Consider the following 17,870-nt stretch of genomic DNA (forward strand, 5'->3'; position numbering starts at 1 on the left):
TAGTTCATTGAAAAAATACCGTTTGTGCAGGTGGCCTCATTCAGCCCCTTCTCGCCAAGTCTGTCATCGACTACCTCTTTGAAGACACACGCCAAGGGCTTGCATTGCTCTTCGACCATTACAAACAAATGGTGCTTGCTCTGCGTTATAGGGGGTTTCGATAATATGGAGTGACGGGCAAATAGCCATGACTTATCTCTCTTTCGTTTTTGAAGCAATACCATAGGAACTTGAGAATATTGCGGATACAGTTAGTCACCCACATGCTGCGTGTTAACCCATAAATAAAATCGTTTTCTTATTGATTTTTTCGATGTTTTCAAAAGCAATTGTAACAGCTCTGTTCAAGTTTAACCCCCCCCCCCCCCCCCCCCCAACCGCTCCGAAACAAATATATATTTTAACGTGCCTTAATATTGTTGGAGGAGTACTGACAAAGCATTTGAGAAATTTGCATTCAAGTAACAAGATTGATTGATGGGGCACCCGCACTGACAAGGCAGGTGTGGCTTAGGGCACTTATTCTCACCACTACATGTTTTAAATTGTAGCTAGTGGGTCCTAAGAGCTGGTTCAAATACTCTAATGTGATTACTGCACAAGGTCAAAAACTAGCCCAGTTTTCCACTTTGTGCTGGTGTTTACACTATTGTTTAACATTTTCATCAATATCCTCTTCAGCAAATATTGTTGCGCATGTGACTGCCCATTACGCTTGTACATTTTTATAATCGTTGTTGGATTATGCAAGTTTATACATCTCGTAGATCAGTTGAACTTGTTATAAATAAAACTAATGAAATTGCAACCCTTTCCGCGGTTTTTCTAATTTTCAACGCTTCAGCTTTGCGAACAAAACTTTTGACATTTTCGCAACCTCTTGCTTCCGAACCCAACGAAGACTAAATGGCTCCGTCCAGGTTTTCTAAACTTAATGACATGGCACGGTTCAAAACGTGAGAAAAGCGAAAATAATGCTGCAGCATCCAGACCATTTGTGAATAAAGCAACTGATTTATTTCTCATTTCATGTTCATTTGGTTGAGAAAGAAATCTGCACATTTATCCGAGCAAGGTCGTTGTAAAGAGGAAAAGTATTTGCTGTTTGCACTTAGATTAGAGTAGTTAACATCTTTAGTAAGCTAGCAATAAGCCATTGGCAAGGGTTCTATAGCACACGTTATTCGAGGGTTTCGTCCAGTGCTCTGGGTGAGGGCGTTAATTTAGCTGGACAGCCTAAAATATCACTAAATCAGGGCAAAAGCACATGAACACACAAACAGACACACATTTAAGGATGCACTAGACGGTTGCTTTTGTTACAGTGATAATGAATGAAGTTTGCGACTGCGACGTACCCTCGGCGCTCAAACTTTAACACCGTTGGACCTATTAGCTTTCAGGCAAAATTGATGGAATATTTTTTTCTTAATAGCTTTACATTCCAGATCTGCTTTCTCTGTGTTTTTTTTTGTGTGTGTGTGTTTTTTTCTCTTATTTGAGTCCGTGTTGCACAAACGCAGCATATTTAAATGATAATTTTTGTTTGAAGAGTGATTCAATAGTGTGAGGATCCGAGAATGAAACGATAACCAGATTCAATAGAACGCATTACCTGGCCTTGGGGAGTGCTTTCCCATGTTTTTGACGAGTGAAGTATTGTAGTTCGTTGACTGGCTAAAGTCGCTTTTCTCTTCTCATGCTGGGTCTCATCAGTCCGCTGCGTACCGATTCGGTCGTTCATATAAAACTGCAATGTGGAACATGCGGACAAGCAGCGCGAAAAACTAATTTGCATCAGTTTGAAGAGCTTGATAGAAACTTGTATTCTGACTTGTCGCTGCGTGTTGGAGGACAAAATGGCGGCATCGCGAAGACCAATGCTAAGTGATGGACGGATGTAGAAATGTCGAGATGCGGCGTCTCCCAACTGCCTTCTTTTCTGTAATCTGGTGATCTCATCGAAAACAAAATAAGAAAATTATCAAGAAGATAAGCCATAGGTAACTTGACTGTTGGTCAGCACCTGGAACAAATCATACGAAAGTAATTTATCATGCCCTTCGAGTGTAAGACCAGTAAATCGAAATAAAAATCAGCATGCCTTTTCACTTTTAGTGCTTACAAAAGCTTTTTTCTTTAAGTTCCGATGAACTGGGGAAAAACTTAATCCTAAAATATTTTACATAAAATATGACAGACGTTTACAATCCCCTGTAATGCCGAACTAGAGCGAAACTCTTGAGGAGCAGGAGGGGAAGGTACGGAGAGGAGTGTATGCCCCTCCTCCTCATCCGTAACCTCCACTCCTCTTCTCCTGCTCGTCTCCCATTTAGCGGGAAGTTTTCGCTAAATCTCCCGCTAAAGTTACAGCAAAAAATTTCCCCGCTTAATGTAGCGGGAAAAGTTTTCGCTAAATCGCGATGCCGCTTATGCCTGTAACAAACGCCTAAGTGCTGCGCTTAGAAAAAAAAAGATAGGTACATACTATAGCTACTTCACGCAATTGCCGACATATTAAGGAAGTTGCAATGACGTGCAACAAGCATTTGGTTGCTCTTTCTCGAAAAAATAGATTGCCGACTCAATCTTGGTTACTTAAAGGGACACTGACAGGGTATTTATCATCGCCGAGGTTTTTAGTTGAACTACGAATAGACTTCTCCCCGTTCAGAACTTCAGAGGCTGTGGTGGCCCCCCCTTGTCCACCACATTCGTAATGTGGTGGATGGGACGGAGTCTGCCCCGACCGCATAGGCCCGGACTAGGGCTGGGATGTGGAAAGCTCTATTTCCACAATAAAGTTTACTCTCTCTCTGACATAAGAGAACCCAACTACCCAGAACAGAATTTGCGGCTCGAAATTCGGTTTCTTTCCGCCCGAAAACCGCCGATCAAGAACTGGCCGGTTTGAGTCGCGCTCATTTTGTTTTCTGTGGTCACGGGCCGTTCTCTAAGGTTTCGACGCGACCACCAAATTTAATCAAAGTCGTGAGTCATTGAAGGCACACAGTCAATATTAAAAATAGAAAAAAAAATATGAAACGCATCTTTCGTGGCTTCAAAAAAGCTGCAAATACGTTGATTGAAATAAAAGGTAGCACAGAAAATCGGGAGCACTTTGTGCGTTCACTGCATAATTCTCAACATGGCGTCGTTCCCCGTATCGTGGGACTAGCGGATGGCAGCGGATGACGCGCCTTGGACCTCTACTTCAGAACTGTTGTTCACGGTACCGGCGATTTCTGTCTTCCTTCGAAAGAGAAATTTTGGACCGAGCAAAAGAACTGATATGCATTTCCGTACGACACGCCCGACCAGCAAGCCGATTGCGCGAAGACGTCGCCGAGCCGTCGTCCCGTCTCGTGGTTGAAGACATCGCTCGCTCAAACGGCAAGCACGAAGTGCGTACTTCGAGTTGAATACGCACGCGTACGGTTTCTTTATGAGGTGCGAATGTGGAATATGCGTGGTGTTGCCCGACTTCAAGCCGGGAGTGCATGTATTGAAGGGAAATCGGCATCAAACTTCCGACATAGAGGCTACCCGCCGCATTACTACACATAATTGAGTTCCTACAGTAGCTCAGTGGAAAGGCGTCCACTTCACACGCAGTGGGCACGGGTTCAATCCCTAGTGTGAATGTACCTTTTTTATATCAAGCATTTTGCGATATTTACATTTCTTTTTTTACGATTATCACAGAAAAAAAATTGTTGTAGACTATACGTCGCAAAACTAAAAGGTAGGGGACTCCATTTTTGACACCTGCGAACTCAATGTAGTCACTTTCCACAAAATGCAAAGAGCATATGAATGCGGTAGCGTCCGCTTTCCGAACTTCGCTTAACTCTTCTACAGGAATTGCAGCCAGCCATTGATCCCGACCCGTTGATCTTTCGGAAACTTGTGCACTCTGTCGCACAATGCCACTTTCAGATGCAGGAGATGTGAGGCAACTTTTCACGCAACATCTTGGGAGTATTCTTTTCGGAGCCGATCACGGGAATTCACCACGGCACTCAGGCACTCACTACTAATTGCCAACACTTAAATGTACAAAACTCATCTTGAAGTACAGAACAACGAGCGGACGTAACTGCAAAGGAATCGCACGGCGAACGAACGCATTTCGTCTGCTACGTGCGGAGAGAAAAAACGAAAAAAAACAAAAAAACCCGCACTATCGGGTGTAGCCACATGACTACCGCCACTCACTCTATTCTCTCCACTACTTCGTGCGGTGCAGGAATTTCGGTTTCGGTTTCATGCAGTTGCGTTTTTTGGCTTTATTAAAAAGAATACGTGGCTCTGTAGCAAAATATTAATTGGGTAGTGTTCCGACACCATAATAAAGCGCCTGACAAAAAATAAAAAAATTGTGGGGGGGGGGGGGGGGCGGGGTGTCAGTGTCCCTTTAATCACGAGATTAAAAAACACCGTCAGTCGCCACGGACGCTTGGGCCGAATCTTCGGGATTCCGGGTCGCACTACGTATGGAGCTGCGTGTGACCTTGTCGAGTCACTCTTGCTCGCGGTTGCTGTTACACAGCTAAATAGACCATTAACTGTATTACCCAAGCATCAAGGAGACTGCAGAGATTGGTGTTCCACGCGCCACACGCGCACGCCTTTTCTACATAAAAGGTTCGAAGTAAATAACCAAAATAAAGCGTTGACGAACGCACGTGGAAGATGCCATTTGGTTTAGGTATTTGCTTTAAAAAAGTTACTACTGCTGAGTCCAGCACGTGCTTCGCGTGGAACACCAATCCCTGCATTCTCCTTGATGCTTGGGTACTATAGCAATAGGTCTATTGCCGCCTGCCTGTCGCTGTCTCTGCGCTCGTTCTTTATTTCGTATGGCAGAAGTTCGCCTCAATAAAGTCTCAGTTTGCAACGGTTTTTTTGCCGCTTCTGCTCCTGTTGTTTGTGACAATGTTAACTGAAAATGATGAAATACAGTCTCAATAAACACGGATGACGAAGGCAGAACGAATACGATAGGACAACGGCTGACTCGCCAGCGAAGTTTGTTCTATAAAAAGGAAACAAAGAAAACTTCTTAACCATATTACTAACACACAAAATAAAACGAACGCCTGCCAGACAACTAGAGGCCACAGAGATATCGTCTGGTTAAGTGCTTGGCCAGTGTTGGAGCCTAGAAAGCAAAAAGCATCCCATGCATTCGATTGTTAATCACTCTGCGTGAGGTCAACGTTTCTCATACTCTAGGCAAGTCGGCACCAAGCTTGGGCTCGAGCCAGTCCTGAGACCTCCGGAGCTGGTGAATCTCGAAACAAAGGTTTCTTACAAGGCCTTGGACTGGGACCGTCGAAAAGCCTCTCCGGGTGTGTGGACTTCCTACATGGTCTGAAAACACCTGGTGAACAGGTGGGACTACTGAGGCATTTGGTCAATTACATGATAGACAATGAGTTGCGCGTGTTGGTGTCAGACTAAGAGGCGTTTGAAGGCATGTTTGGTAAAAACAATTCGATGCGGCTATTCATAAAACCTTCAAGCGGGTGGATGTTGTACTGAAAAAGGCAATGGTGCGGGGACATGAGCTGTGCGATAGCTAAGCTGTGAGTCATTTGGGAGCGAAGATCAAGAAGTCTGAAGGTTTGAACCTTCCAATTGTTTGGAGCGCAAAACAAAAAAAAAATTCTGTCCGTTTAAGCCTATTGTGCCTGAGAAGGGTTCCTGGCAAAAGCGGATGGGCTTATCTCTGACAAAACAGCGGTCATGTTTATTTACTGCGGAGGCGTTTAAGATTGCACCTCTGACCTGGTGTCCAATTTATTTAAAGGCATTGATCAATGTGTTTTACTTTTGCACCTCAATTTGACGATGGTGGACAGGAGTGTTAAGTTATATTTCTAAAAAAAACGGGCGTTTGTGTAGGGTCGTGTGTGGCCCCAATTCGAAGTGATTTTTTTTTATTTGGAGAAGTTGACAGAGCTATTTGAGGTGATCTGAGGATACCTCCGTGAGGAAGGCGTTTCGCTATGTGGGTGATTGTTTTTCCTGGGCGACAGCGCCGCGGGGATATTCCTAAGAAAAAAGTTATGACAGTTTTCGAGAAAAAAAGTGATTTACGTTTGAAGAGTATAATGAAGGGGTTATGCACTTCCTGGTTCCTAACTGTTCCTAAAAACATGGTTGTTGGTATTTTTGTTAGCGTTCTATGAAGGCGATACTTGACTAGATGTCCATCCACCCAAAAAATAGTAAAACGGGTATTGCCGCTTCAGGGCTTGGATCGGCCCTCAAAAAGTTATGAAAGACTATTTCATGGAGCACGGTAGTAGAGGTAGGACGTCGGGGTTTCCGTTTGGGCCTTTTGACTGAGGTGGCCGGCTCCCTTTCGAAACAGTCAAGAGGTATAGAGAAGAGAATGTGTTTGGAAGAGAAGAGAGGATAGAAGTTCTGAGGAAGTCTAATGGTGGTAGTCCCCTACATTTATCGGCCTTCCCACATCCTAAAACAGGTCATAGGTCAGTACGGCATCCTTGTTGTGTTCTCAGCTCAACAAAAGATTAGCCAGGTATACGCGAGAGTTCATGCTGGCGCTGAAAAACGTCTCCAAGCTAAGTGCACACAAAAAAAAACTGTGTGACCTATACATCGGGTGTCGTCTACCGGATACCCCTGTCGTGTGGGTGATCTTCTCTCCGCTAGACACGAACGTGTTTGAATGAAACGTTGAGAGGGAAGGATCATTCTCTTAGGGCTACGGTCAGAGGACTCCTACCGCTTCATTCAAGGGATTGGTCATGTATCCCCCCTTTGGTGACGCGGCTGTTATGGGTAGACTCCCAGACAGAATGGCTCGGGAATAATTGAAGCATTCTTTATTTCTTCGTGGGCAGAGAGATGAGTCAGTGAGCGATCGGTGCAGCTATCCGAGAAAGAGATAAGGTACCTTCGGTCTAACTTGAATTCTAATTTGTAAGGCGATACCATTGCAGCTTCTAGTTGCCTGGTAGGCGTGTGCGTTTTAATGTTTGTGTGTTTTGTTTAAGAAGTTTCCGTTGTTTCCGTTTCATAGAATTAACTTCAGTTGCGAGTCAGCCGTTGTCCTTCCGTGTTCGTTCCCTCCTCGTCGTTCGTGTTTACAGACACTATATTTTATCATGTACATCCGTTACCAATTGGCACAACTTACAATCTACTTCAGTTGATATAACTGCGTTAATTTGTACGCTAATTATGTAATGGAGTATATAAAGTTTGCATTCCCATTCTGCGTATCTTAAAATAATTTTGTTACTCTTGTTCGTTGTAACTAATTTCATTGGAACCTAGAAGAAAGAGTCCTAGCATATTGTGCTTCAAGCGGGTTTCACACAAGAGATAAATCCCGGTGATTTCTCTCGGGCGTATGCATCACGTGACAAAAACGTCAGGCTTTTGCGATGTTGAGCTGTGATATCGTCTCGGCGGCGGAGAGAGGGAAGGATGCTCTGTCGGTATAAACAATGATAGCTCGGCGGCGGATCAGTTTTATCTAACAATAGTTTCTCATTAGACGCCTTGGTGTCAAGTGCGCAAACCGCTGAATTCGTCTACAGTGGTGTAAAGAATGGAAACCGCTAAATTGAACTGCAGCACAGAAATCTTTTCACCCTGCAGCCGGTCAGTGTGAAAAACGATGCTGAGGTAGGATTTGTGTACACTGCCGACGTCCCTCACGTAACTCCGCAAATTTATCCATTCAATCTTTTTTTTTGTAGCGTGAGCTACACTGGCTGAGGTTGAGCAGTTTCGCGTGGCTCGCATAATGAGCCGTGCTCCGTGCTGCGCATGCGCGAGGAGCAGTGACGACACACGGCGCACAGCAGGCGCACCGGAGCCGCCGCCGCCGCTGCGCCCGCCTCGCCGGTCTGTAAATTCCAGAGGAGTGACTTCATAGCCGCGGCAGACGCACTGGCGCCGCCGCGTGCCCAGCTGTGCGCTTCCGTTGCGCAGTAGCCAAGACTGACGCTGCACCGAACCGGCTTGATAGCGCCTCTCATTGTGTGCGCATAAGCTCAAGCTACGCATATCCTGGCATAGCCGAGCTAAGCCACCGCAATTTTTTTTTAACTGCGGAAGCTGGCCGGTGGTTAGCACATAAGTATGATCGGTCCTGACATAAAAACTGCAGACGAAACTCTACACGCACAAACAACGCTCCCTTCAATCAGCACGTCTACAACAAGCGGGCAGCCGAACTTACGGTTTGGTGTAAGGACGCCAACCTCTTGCCTTGTCTCGAGACGCTGACCATCGTGATTATTGTAGAATGTCACACGGCAGGTGTATTGGCTACTTGGGATGAGACCCTTCACCTCTATGTCCACGTCATCTGGAGCGCAGTTGGTCTCGTACTTGTTCTCAGAAGACGAGCACTGCGCGGAGCAGCCGTCCAAGTTGCCGTTTTTTTCTTTGGGAGGATCTATGAGCAGCCGAATGGATGAAGGGCTCGTTGCCTTAGCAGTTACTGTGAACTTCCCGGGCGCTGTAAAAAAATGAGGCACGTATTAAATCAGGGAATTTTAAGCTGACGATTGTGAGGAGCGCAACGTGCAGCGCTAACAAAGATTTTTTTCAAGCTATAAAACATTTTCACTGGTGCCCATAGCTCTGTGAGTGCAGAGCTGCCAAGGGCATATGGACGTTGAGCTTTCACGGAGATATCGCAACGTTAATTCCACACCATCAAGATTGCTCCTCTTGAGAACCTACAAGGAAGGTGATCGACCGCACCCGAACTCGAACGATAAAACCGTAACTAAATCGACATTTTTCGCCGAGTGGAACAAAAGTGTAACTGAAATCAAAGTTTTGATATTGAACCCGAACTGGAAAGGAACCGCAATCTGCTGTGGCTGCTACCGGTTCATTGGAAAATGTTTCGGCGTATTGAAGTGTGAGCTCCGTCTATTTCTGCGGTTGTCGAGAGGAGGTGAATTAAATAATCGCGACGGTGGTGTGAGCGGCGCGTTGTTGACTACAGAAACTACAGCGACAGAAGGACGGCTCAGTAGTAATGAAGGAAATAAATAAATGTCACGTCTATGCGCAGCACGACTTGGCGTCGATGCAAAGGACTACACTTTTGTAGTCGCAAGTATATACATGGAGGCGTGGAGAATAGAATCGGGATATAACTGTTGTGATTTGGCAGAAAGGAAGAAACAGAGGGACTGGGAGCTTGTGATTGTTTCTTTTAAATTCGATGCGCTATGGTCGCGTCCATGTAAACGCAGCCTACGATCCGTTTTTTCTTGCGATGGAACGCAGCGAAAGCTACGAGTCAACGAAGTTGGTCTGATATTGATAGACGTGCTGCGCTGCGAAGTTCTACAGCACAAACGCGTGACCAAAAATGGAAAGGAAAAGGATGAGTTTACATTGAATTGAGGAGAAACACAACGAACACGAATGGGCGCCAGTTCGTTGTGTTTCTCCTCATCTCAATGTAAACTCGTCCTTTTCCTTTCAATTTTTGGTCACGCGTTTGTTCTGTAGAACTTCGCAGCGCAGCACGTCTATCAATGAACAACCAACTAGCCCAAACCCAAGTCCAAGCTTTATTAATCGGTCTGATACCGCGTGATTGTCACGTTGCGCTTGTGGGGAGAAGCGACTCGCGGGGCGCGCAGTCGCAAGAAACGATTACGTCGCTGAAGTCGCTGGGATAAAGTTGTTAGTTGGGCGAGTTGGTAGTGATCGAGCATGGTTAAAATTGCGCACAAATAGAAACGAACAATGAAGAGGGGAAAAAGAACAGACAACGCAAACTCACAACTTGATGTATTGAGGGAAGAAAAAAGAACAGCCCGCGGTATCAGCTCGAGCCAAGGCCACAATCGCACGAAGGCACCCGAGCACGCGGAGGACACGCGGAGAACACACACGATCAACCACAGTCGAAACGATTGTAGAAAGACGATTTTCTTGTCGGTAAAAGCCACAGAAGGATGGCTGACAGAACGCTCCCCTAGGCGGTGTATAGCCAGCCGGCAATGGTCAGGCGGCGCCAGCAGCGTCAGAGGGCACGGTTACACCCTGTCTCGTTGTAACTTGGCAAAGGGTGAACGTTAAGCGCCACATTGCGTGCCGAAGGCTTCAAAATGCGCGACGTATAAGAGCGCAACGCACACATATTGGAGCATGACGCAGCGAAAAGCCTGATACTTCTTCGGAGTTGAGGCGCGCTCCGGTGATACGCAGTCAAGTTCCGATTGGCCCGCCAGGGCCGCAGCTTCCGCTCTACTGGCACGTTACGCGATCACCACTTCCTAGGATACCCAGTATTTCTTGCTTCAGACACTAGGCTAAGCGGCGCCACCAGAGTAAAAGCTCACGTTTGAACAATGAAGCCGCTACTCCCAGGGGTACCCAATATTTCTTGCTTCAGTCACTAGATGGCGCCAGACCAAACAGCATTGCAGGTTGCCTATACTAAAAGCTTCAGAGCTTTCCCTAGTGTGTTTTTCGTGGAATCTGCCAATTATCGTTTTTTTTTTTGTGTTTTTTGTTTGTAAAGAAGGTGTACACACTTGCACGCTTGACAATGCTGAGGTAGGTGAGCCCCCACCGTTAAATTTAGAGAAAGATTGTGCTCCCTTAACCGGCCATTAATACACCGTCCTTTCTGTCTTACGTAGGCTCTACCACAGAAAAGGGGAATGGTATAAACCACTGGTAGAACCAGAGGGGTTTATAGCATTCCCCTTTCCTGAGGTAGATCCTACGTGGGAAAGATAGGACGGTGTGTTAATGACCGGTTAAGGGAGCATAATCTTTCTCTAAATTCACCGATGGGGGGTCACCTTCCTCTGGATTGCCAAGCGTGTAAGTGTACACCTTCTTTACAAAAAAGACCGATATTTGGCAGACTCCACAAAAAAAAAAAAGCACACAGTAGGGAAATTTTTGAAGCTTTTAGTATACTCCGCCTAGGCGAGCGTTCTGTCAGCCATCCTTAGGAAATCACCCTTCTACAATCGTTTTGAGTGTGGTTGATGATGTGTGTTCTCCGCGTGTCCTCCGCGTGCTCGGGTGCCTTCGTGCAAGTGTGGCCTTGGCTCCAGCTTATACCGCGGGCTGTTCTTTTTTCTTCCTTCAACACATCGAGTTGTGAGTTTGCGCTTGTTTCTTCTCTCTCCCCTCTTCACTATTCCTTTCTATTTGTGCGCGATTTTAACCATGTTCAATAGACGTATTGCTATATTACCCAAGCATCAAGGAGAATGCAGGGATTGGTGTTCCACGCGCCGCACGTGCTGGCTTCAGCAGTAGTAACTTTTCTAAAGCAAATACCTAAAACAAATGGTATCTTGCACGGTGGGCACGTCAACGCTTTACTTTGGTTATTTACTTCGAATCTTTTAAACGGGAAGGCGTGCGCGTGTGGCGCGTGGAACACCAATCCCTGCAGTCCCTTTGATGCTTGGGTTATATAGCAAATGGTCTATTGCTGGGATGGCACGTAGCGCCCGCCGCTCTCCGTCAGGTGAAAGGTGTGTATATTCACTGTGCCAAGAGTCAAAAAAGCTATTTTTTCTCTGCGTGTGTTTTTCTTTACTTTTTTGTTGCTGTACAATAGTAAGAAATAAAAAAAGAGGTACAAAGTAAAAAAAAAAAAAAGAAAATCCACGGCTGTTGGCATGTGTCTCTTCCGCAAGGGCAAAAACGAGTCGCCACTGAAGCGGCGAGGTTCCCGTCGCCGGGACGCCAATCGCCGCGACGCCAGTCGCCTGGACTCTTCACGCTGTCCGTTGAAAGCATTTTAGTTATCTCTTGTTTAGTCAAGTGTCGCATGCCGCCTGTTTTTGTTTTTGCTCTGTGTCTGGTATTCCGGTCCGTTGTTCAATTATGGTAGTTTGAGAGTAATACCCGTGCCACACGGGCAACTCCTATGCGTTCTACAACGAATGATATTTGAACGATGGGCCAATCAGCGCGCGACACTCCGAGCGTGGGGCGTTCCACGCGCGACAGATCGCGAGCCGATTCGTTGATCACACGAATGTCATTCGTTGTAAATGGCATAAGAGTTGCCCGTGTGGCATGGGTATTAGATGTCTGTTCCACTGTCGCGGAGTCATTCTGCGTGCCGGCTGATTGACTTCATATATGTGAGTTCTGCAATATGGTACTTTTCCCGAGCGCCCGTATAGCTAAATAATTTGCATACAATCGTGCTTCGATAAATTTAAGGTTTGTAAAGAAAGCTACTTATGGTCAACAATTTTTTTTTATTAATGCGAATGATGCCGAGTTGGCAACAATTTTTGTTAGGACTGAGAGCAGTGTACATTTTGGTTGGTTTAGAACAAGAAATGCATTGGCGGCCGCGGTCTAAGGTAGCGTTTCGAACCAGTCTGAACCGGTTCGGGCTCAGTGGAACCGGTAGCCAAACCGTTATTTCAAATGAATGGTTCAAACCGGAAGCGAACCGGAACAAAATGCAAAGCTACTGTGCACCAAACTCTATCCAACGAAAATATTGCCCGGTTGGTCAACTTGCCTGTAACTGTGAACCTGTGCTGAGCACGCCAGAGGAAAGTGCACTCAAAAATTGCGTCCAGTGAATACCGCCTATAGGTTTAAGTGAGAACCTTCGACGGAAATGTCTTGCTCGTGTTGATCTCACCATACGACGTCATAATATAACGCGAAGTGTTTTGTGTCACGTGACATCACAGTGCGATGTGACGTCATGGTAATACGCAATGTTACTGTGTCCCGTGAGCTCGAAGTCTCACGTTTCGTCATCATGCAGAGTGACGTGACAGCACAACTTCCCCGCTAAGTTGCGCGCGAAAATATTTCCACTAAATCCCGATAGAAAGTGATGCTCTTTAAAAACTCCATCAGTTTTTATCGCACATTTATTCTATTTCAATGGATGAAGCAAGGCAATTCATTTCTCACTCTTTGCAGCCAGGACGTGCAGTAAAGCACAGCTAAAAAGGACAAACCTTCCGAACGTCGCAGCCTCTTTCCCGAGATTTTACTTCAGGGTGCTCAGAGTTAGGCAGTAATTATTTAAAAGTGAGACCGGATATACTTAACATTTTCATTAGAGCTCAAGAAAGGCCATGCAGGCAAGAGGCGGGAGGCACAACTCTCATATATTAGAGCGGGAATATTTCGCAACGTTCCGGTTATGTTTAAGATTTTCGAAAGTCTTTCGATATGATTGGTGTCTCAAGATGCAAGTTAAAAGCGGAATGTCGCACATTGCTTGCTTTGGGTAAAGATAGAGGAGAGATCTATAAGCTGTATATTACAGAATAGCAACGTTCGTTTTCCATCCAAAAATATTTTACGCTGTGCGTAGATTATTTACTGATCTGGGCCTGTAAAAAAAAACAAAACACTTTTTATTGTTTTGGAATGACAGCTGACTTGACTAGGGTGAGCGTAGAACATTTAGGAGAGCATCGAATAAAATACGGAGCCTTCCTAGTTCTTTTTTAAGTTTTTATTTCCCCTGAGCAAGCGAAGTGGTATTGAGAACGAGTGATTATGGAAAACGACTGGTCGGACGACATTCACCTCATTTCGAAACTGACTGCCTGGTTCTTAAAACGACATACCTCTTACTTCCTTAATTCTTAATTTATTAAAAGTAAGATCACTTATTTTCTATATAGAAGCACGGTGTAGACCAGGTGTCTACACAGTGCCGTCTTGTCATCTCTTATGTGGGACGGCAAACAATTAATAATTCGTCGCTCACTATCATTTAGCCTTTAACGAAACATTGCCGCTATAAAGTGAGCTGTAGAACGGCACCATGACAGAACAGCACATGAAAAAAACAGCACGCGACAAAACAGCACGGTCAAAACAGCACGCGTCAAAGCAGCACAGCGTTAAAACAGCACGGCGACAAATCAGTACGCGTCAAAATAGCACGCGACAAAACAGTACGGCGTCAAAACAGCACAGTGTCAAAACAGCACAGCGACAAAACAGCGCAGCGTCAAAAGGGCACAAAAGAGCACAGTGACAGAAGAGAACGGCGTCAAAACAGTACCGCGACCAAATAGTACAGCGTCAAAACAGGACATTGACAGTATAGTTAGGGTTTGGCCTTTTCGGTTTTTATTATTTTAAAATTCGGCGTGCTTTTTTCGTTTCTAATTCCAAACAGAAGTTTTCGGTTTATTGCGATGTGTATTTGTAGACTCATAAACTTCTCACTTCTTTTCAGTTTATTGACGAAAACCAGTATACTGACGAAAATGCAATAGTTTTTAAAAGCGTTTGTTTAAAATGTATAGTGAGTAAACCATGTACTGGTTTTCTTATTTGTTGCAATCTGTGGCAGCCGAAGGGACCTGATCTGCAAGACGAACTGGGGCTCTGTTGTTATCTGCCATTATCGTCGTGTGCTCGTATTTGTACACAGGCCGAACATGATCGTCACCATACTACTTCGGACGGAGAGGAAAATATCAAAATCCAGAAATTCGCAAGCATTGTACTTACTCAGTGCGTTTTTTCCATATTTTCACGACTGCGAGAGGTGATAAGTTCGCGCGGACCACAGAAACGACAATAAAACCATCGTATTTATGCCCTCCAGTAGACGGAAGCTAGAGCTGTTAAAATGTGCCGCATTTACGGACGCCCATGATCTTCATTGTTCAGTTCATAACTAAACTCTTTTATTTGAACAAAGAATTCTGCACACAAAAACCTGTAAGGTTCAAAAACCCAGCTTTCGTCCTGAAGACACCTGCGCCCCGGGAACTTTTTTGAAAGTTGAACTGATCTCGAAAACAAGATGCAAACTGCGAAAGGAAGTGGTCATACGGTCAGTAATGAGTCACCCCCCCCCCCCCCCTCCAAACGCCCTGGAAAAAACTGACCTCTTTCAGTAAAAACAAAATTCGGAGAAATGAATTCGGCGTACGTTTACCGGTTTTATTCGGTTTAAGCCGACAACGATATACCCTAAATATAGCGTATGGAGTTAAAAAATGCATGAGTCAAACTAGGCACTGAAGAGGAATGAAGGGTCAAGGCCAATTTATTCATTTATTTCAGTACCCTCAAGGCCCGAGGATATTACGCAGGGGAGGGGCAAGTAAAAAACCATATTACAGTATGAGAATGAATACAAAAAAAAATAACAAGAGACAAAAAATAGTTGGTGAATGTAGTTCTAAAAGAATCAAATGGTGATGTAAATACTAAAGATGCGGGAAGCAGGCTTTCGACGAATGCCAACTCGTCGAAAGCCAATTTGCGATGCGATACCGCATTACCCCTCATATATCCACTGGGAAGGCCCCATGCGTACTTTTGCACCAGAGACACTATAGGACTGTGCTTGATTTGGTAAAACCCTCGGCCAAACCGTCCAGGTCTCCACAGATCCGCCACTTGAACTCGCGCTCGTTCGCAATTCACCAAAAAGTCTGGATCAAGCACCCTCTGAGAAAACAGCACTGGATTAAGGGTGTGATTCAAGGAAGGGTAGGCAGCGTGATTTTCGAGGTCCTGGATGAGAACTTCAAAGTTCGCCGTGTGCATGCTGACCACCTAAAGAACAGAGTCACATCCGACGCTTTCGAAGGCCTCCTGTTTCCGGTCAGCAGAAGTCCACCGGTGGAACGCACTGCGTCTCCAACGAAATTTCCGACTCCAGCAAGCCCAGGAGCTTCACACCGTAATTTGGAGCACATCCCAAGGTACCCTCAACGAAGACGCATGGCACCGGAGCGCTTCCAGTCTTTGTAATCGGGTAGATGTAGCAGACAGCCTGCTATCATTATCGAAGGGATCATCAAGCCAGGGCACGGGCTCGCGTGGCTGGCAGCTCGGGCGTTCGGCACCGTATGTTCCTGGCGGCCGGACCTGCTTAGTTTCGGCTTCTCGAAATAAATATATTTGCCACCTGAACCAGGTTACAACAATTTTGATATACATAAAATCATTGTTGCCAGTTATATCAATTTTTGTTTGAAACTGTGCGAAACGGTTTTCCATCCTTCAGAGTTCCTAGATTACTCCCCGACATAGCAAAACGCTACAGCCCAAATTTCATGACACTGTATCTAAACCTGATGAAATAGCAACAATTTGGGAATGGTAGCGGTCACCAATAGACCATACGCAAAGTCGTTCGAAAGTCTGGCGACAGTCTGTGCGCAGCCATCTTTGTTGTGTCGAGATTCCTCTGCTATTTGTAAATTTCGTAGCGCTGTCGGTCACGATCGAGGCCTAATGCTCACCGTCATCGATCCTCACCCACACCTGCGAGCCTAAGAGTTAGTATTGCTCTACACTCTTCTTACGCATGTACGTGCTCGTCGCTCCGTCGTTGCTCTCTTCTCGCCACAACCAACATGGCTGACGTGCACTTCAACTCTAAATTTGGCTTTGAGTGCCGGCAAAGATTCGGGCGCCTGGCTTTCCGAAGCGTTTTCTCTGCGCGAGAGCTTGTGCGAGCGAAGGATTCTTTGGAACGACGCTTTCGCGCCCTTTTGCCAGGGCGCGAAAGGCTTCGGCCTGGCCTTCGCAAGGGCTTCGGCGCTGGCCTTCGCCAGCGCCGAAACCAGCTGGTGAAACGGTGCATGTTTTTCGGCACCCCACTAGATGGCGCCACGCATTTCGCGTATGCTCTGTTGCTCCCGTGCTGCGCTATACACTAAAATGGCAGCGTCCACAAAAAAAAAGAAAAAAAGAAAAGAATTTAAGAATAAAGTGCCCATACTTTACGGGGAGCATATTTAGTGGCTTTTCTTAGTGCCATACTGAAACTTGAACGGCAACATGTAAAGGAAACGCATTGCCATTGAATATGATTTCCACTGATGTTGCTTAGAACAACTGTGGTATAATATAACGGTTTTCGAAAATGTTTTGTTCTCTTCCACTTCCTTACCCCGTTTGATTCTGGTAACGGTATTATGGTAACCCTATTCTAAGGCGATTAATTATTACACCATTTTCATAAGTGTGCGGACTCCGGCGGCTAGTGTGTAACCAGTCCGAGCGCGCCATTATTGCGGCGTGCACTTTGAACATGTGCTGAACAAGGGTGCGGCGTCACAGACCACGAAGTATACGGGTCCAATAATCCACATGATAGCTGCGTCAGCTCTACAATGAAATCAAATGCAATCGCACGCCTCGCGCTGCAAGCTGTTGCCAAAATATGGCGGCCGCCAGTGCCGCTTCATAGACTTTTGAAAATGGCCCATTGGCATGTCCTTGGTCCCAGCTATATTCGCTTAGTTAAGGTATATTTTTGGGTATAGCAGATAATCTAGCGGTATCAGTGCCAATATTCAAAGTGAAGTCAGCCTAGTTAGCTCCCATTAGGAATGAATAGAAATCTGCACAATGAAACGCAGCGTACATAATCCTTCAGAAACCGCATCTACCGCAATCATAAACCGTACGTACATAGACTTGGCAGCAGCAACGGCAGGAGCTAGCACGCTTACAACCCGTCATTTTGCAGACCGTGCTCTCAACCCATCCAAGAACGCATCATCATCCCTGTGTCCCGGTGGCCTGCCAGACTGCAAATCTGTTGTGCTGCCATCTACCCAGCGTTGATCTTCCACGGGACACCGTGCCATTGGTCAAGAGCTAGGGGACGTCAGCCCCTCTTCGCTACAAAAGACGCACGCATCTCGTCTTCCATCACTTGGCAGCAGCAACGGCAGGAGCTAGCACGCTTACAACCCGTCATTTTGCAGACCGTGCTCTCAACCCATCCAAGAACGCATCATCATCCCTGTGTCCCGGTGGCCTGCCAGACTGCAAATCTGTTGTGCTGCCATCTACCCAGCGTTGATCTTCCACAGGACACCGTGCCATTGGTCAAGAGCTAGGGGACG

The 17,870-nt window shown here is 45.9% G+C and overlaps 1 protein-coding gene across 1 annotated transcript in view; it reads right to left on the reverse strand.

Annotated features, from left to right (window-relative positions):
• Positions 1–1,478: 1,478 nt before the first annotated feature.
• LOC115318147 overlaps positions 1,479–17,870 on the reverse strand; it is an 88,142-nt gene continuing 71,750 nt past the window's right edge. Inside the window, exons 5-6 of the mRNA XM_029977876.4 lie at positions 8,228–8,509; positions 1,479–2,026 (exon numbers count right to left, since the gene is read on the reverse strand). Coding sequence (XP_029833736.2) covers positions 1,959–2,026; positions 8,228–8,509 — 350 coding nt within the window. The 3' untranslated portion in view covers positions 1,479–1,958. The remainder of the gene's footprint in view (positions 2,027–8,227; positions 8,510–17,870) is intronic.

The sequence above is a fragment of the Ixodes scapularis genome, unplaced genomic scaffold (genome assembly GCF_016920785.2).
Source record: "Ixodes scapularis isolate PalLabHiFi unplaced genomic scaffold, ASM1692078v2 ptg001264l_1___fragment_5__unscaffolded, whole genome shotgun sequence".
NCBI lineage: Eukaryota > Metazoa > Arthropoda > Arachnida > Ixodida > Ixodidae > Ixodes > Ixodes scapularis.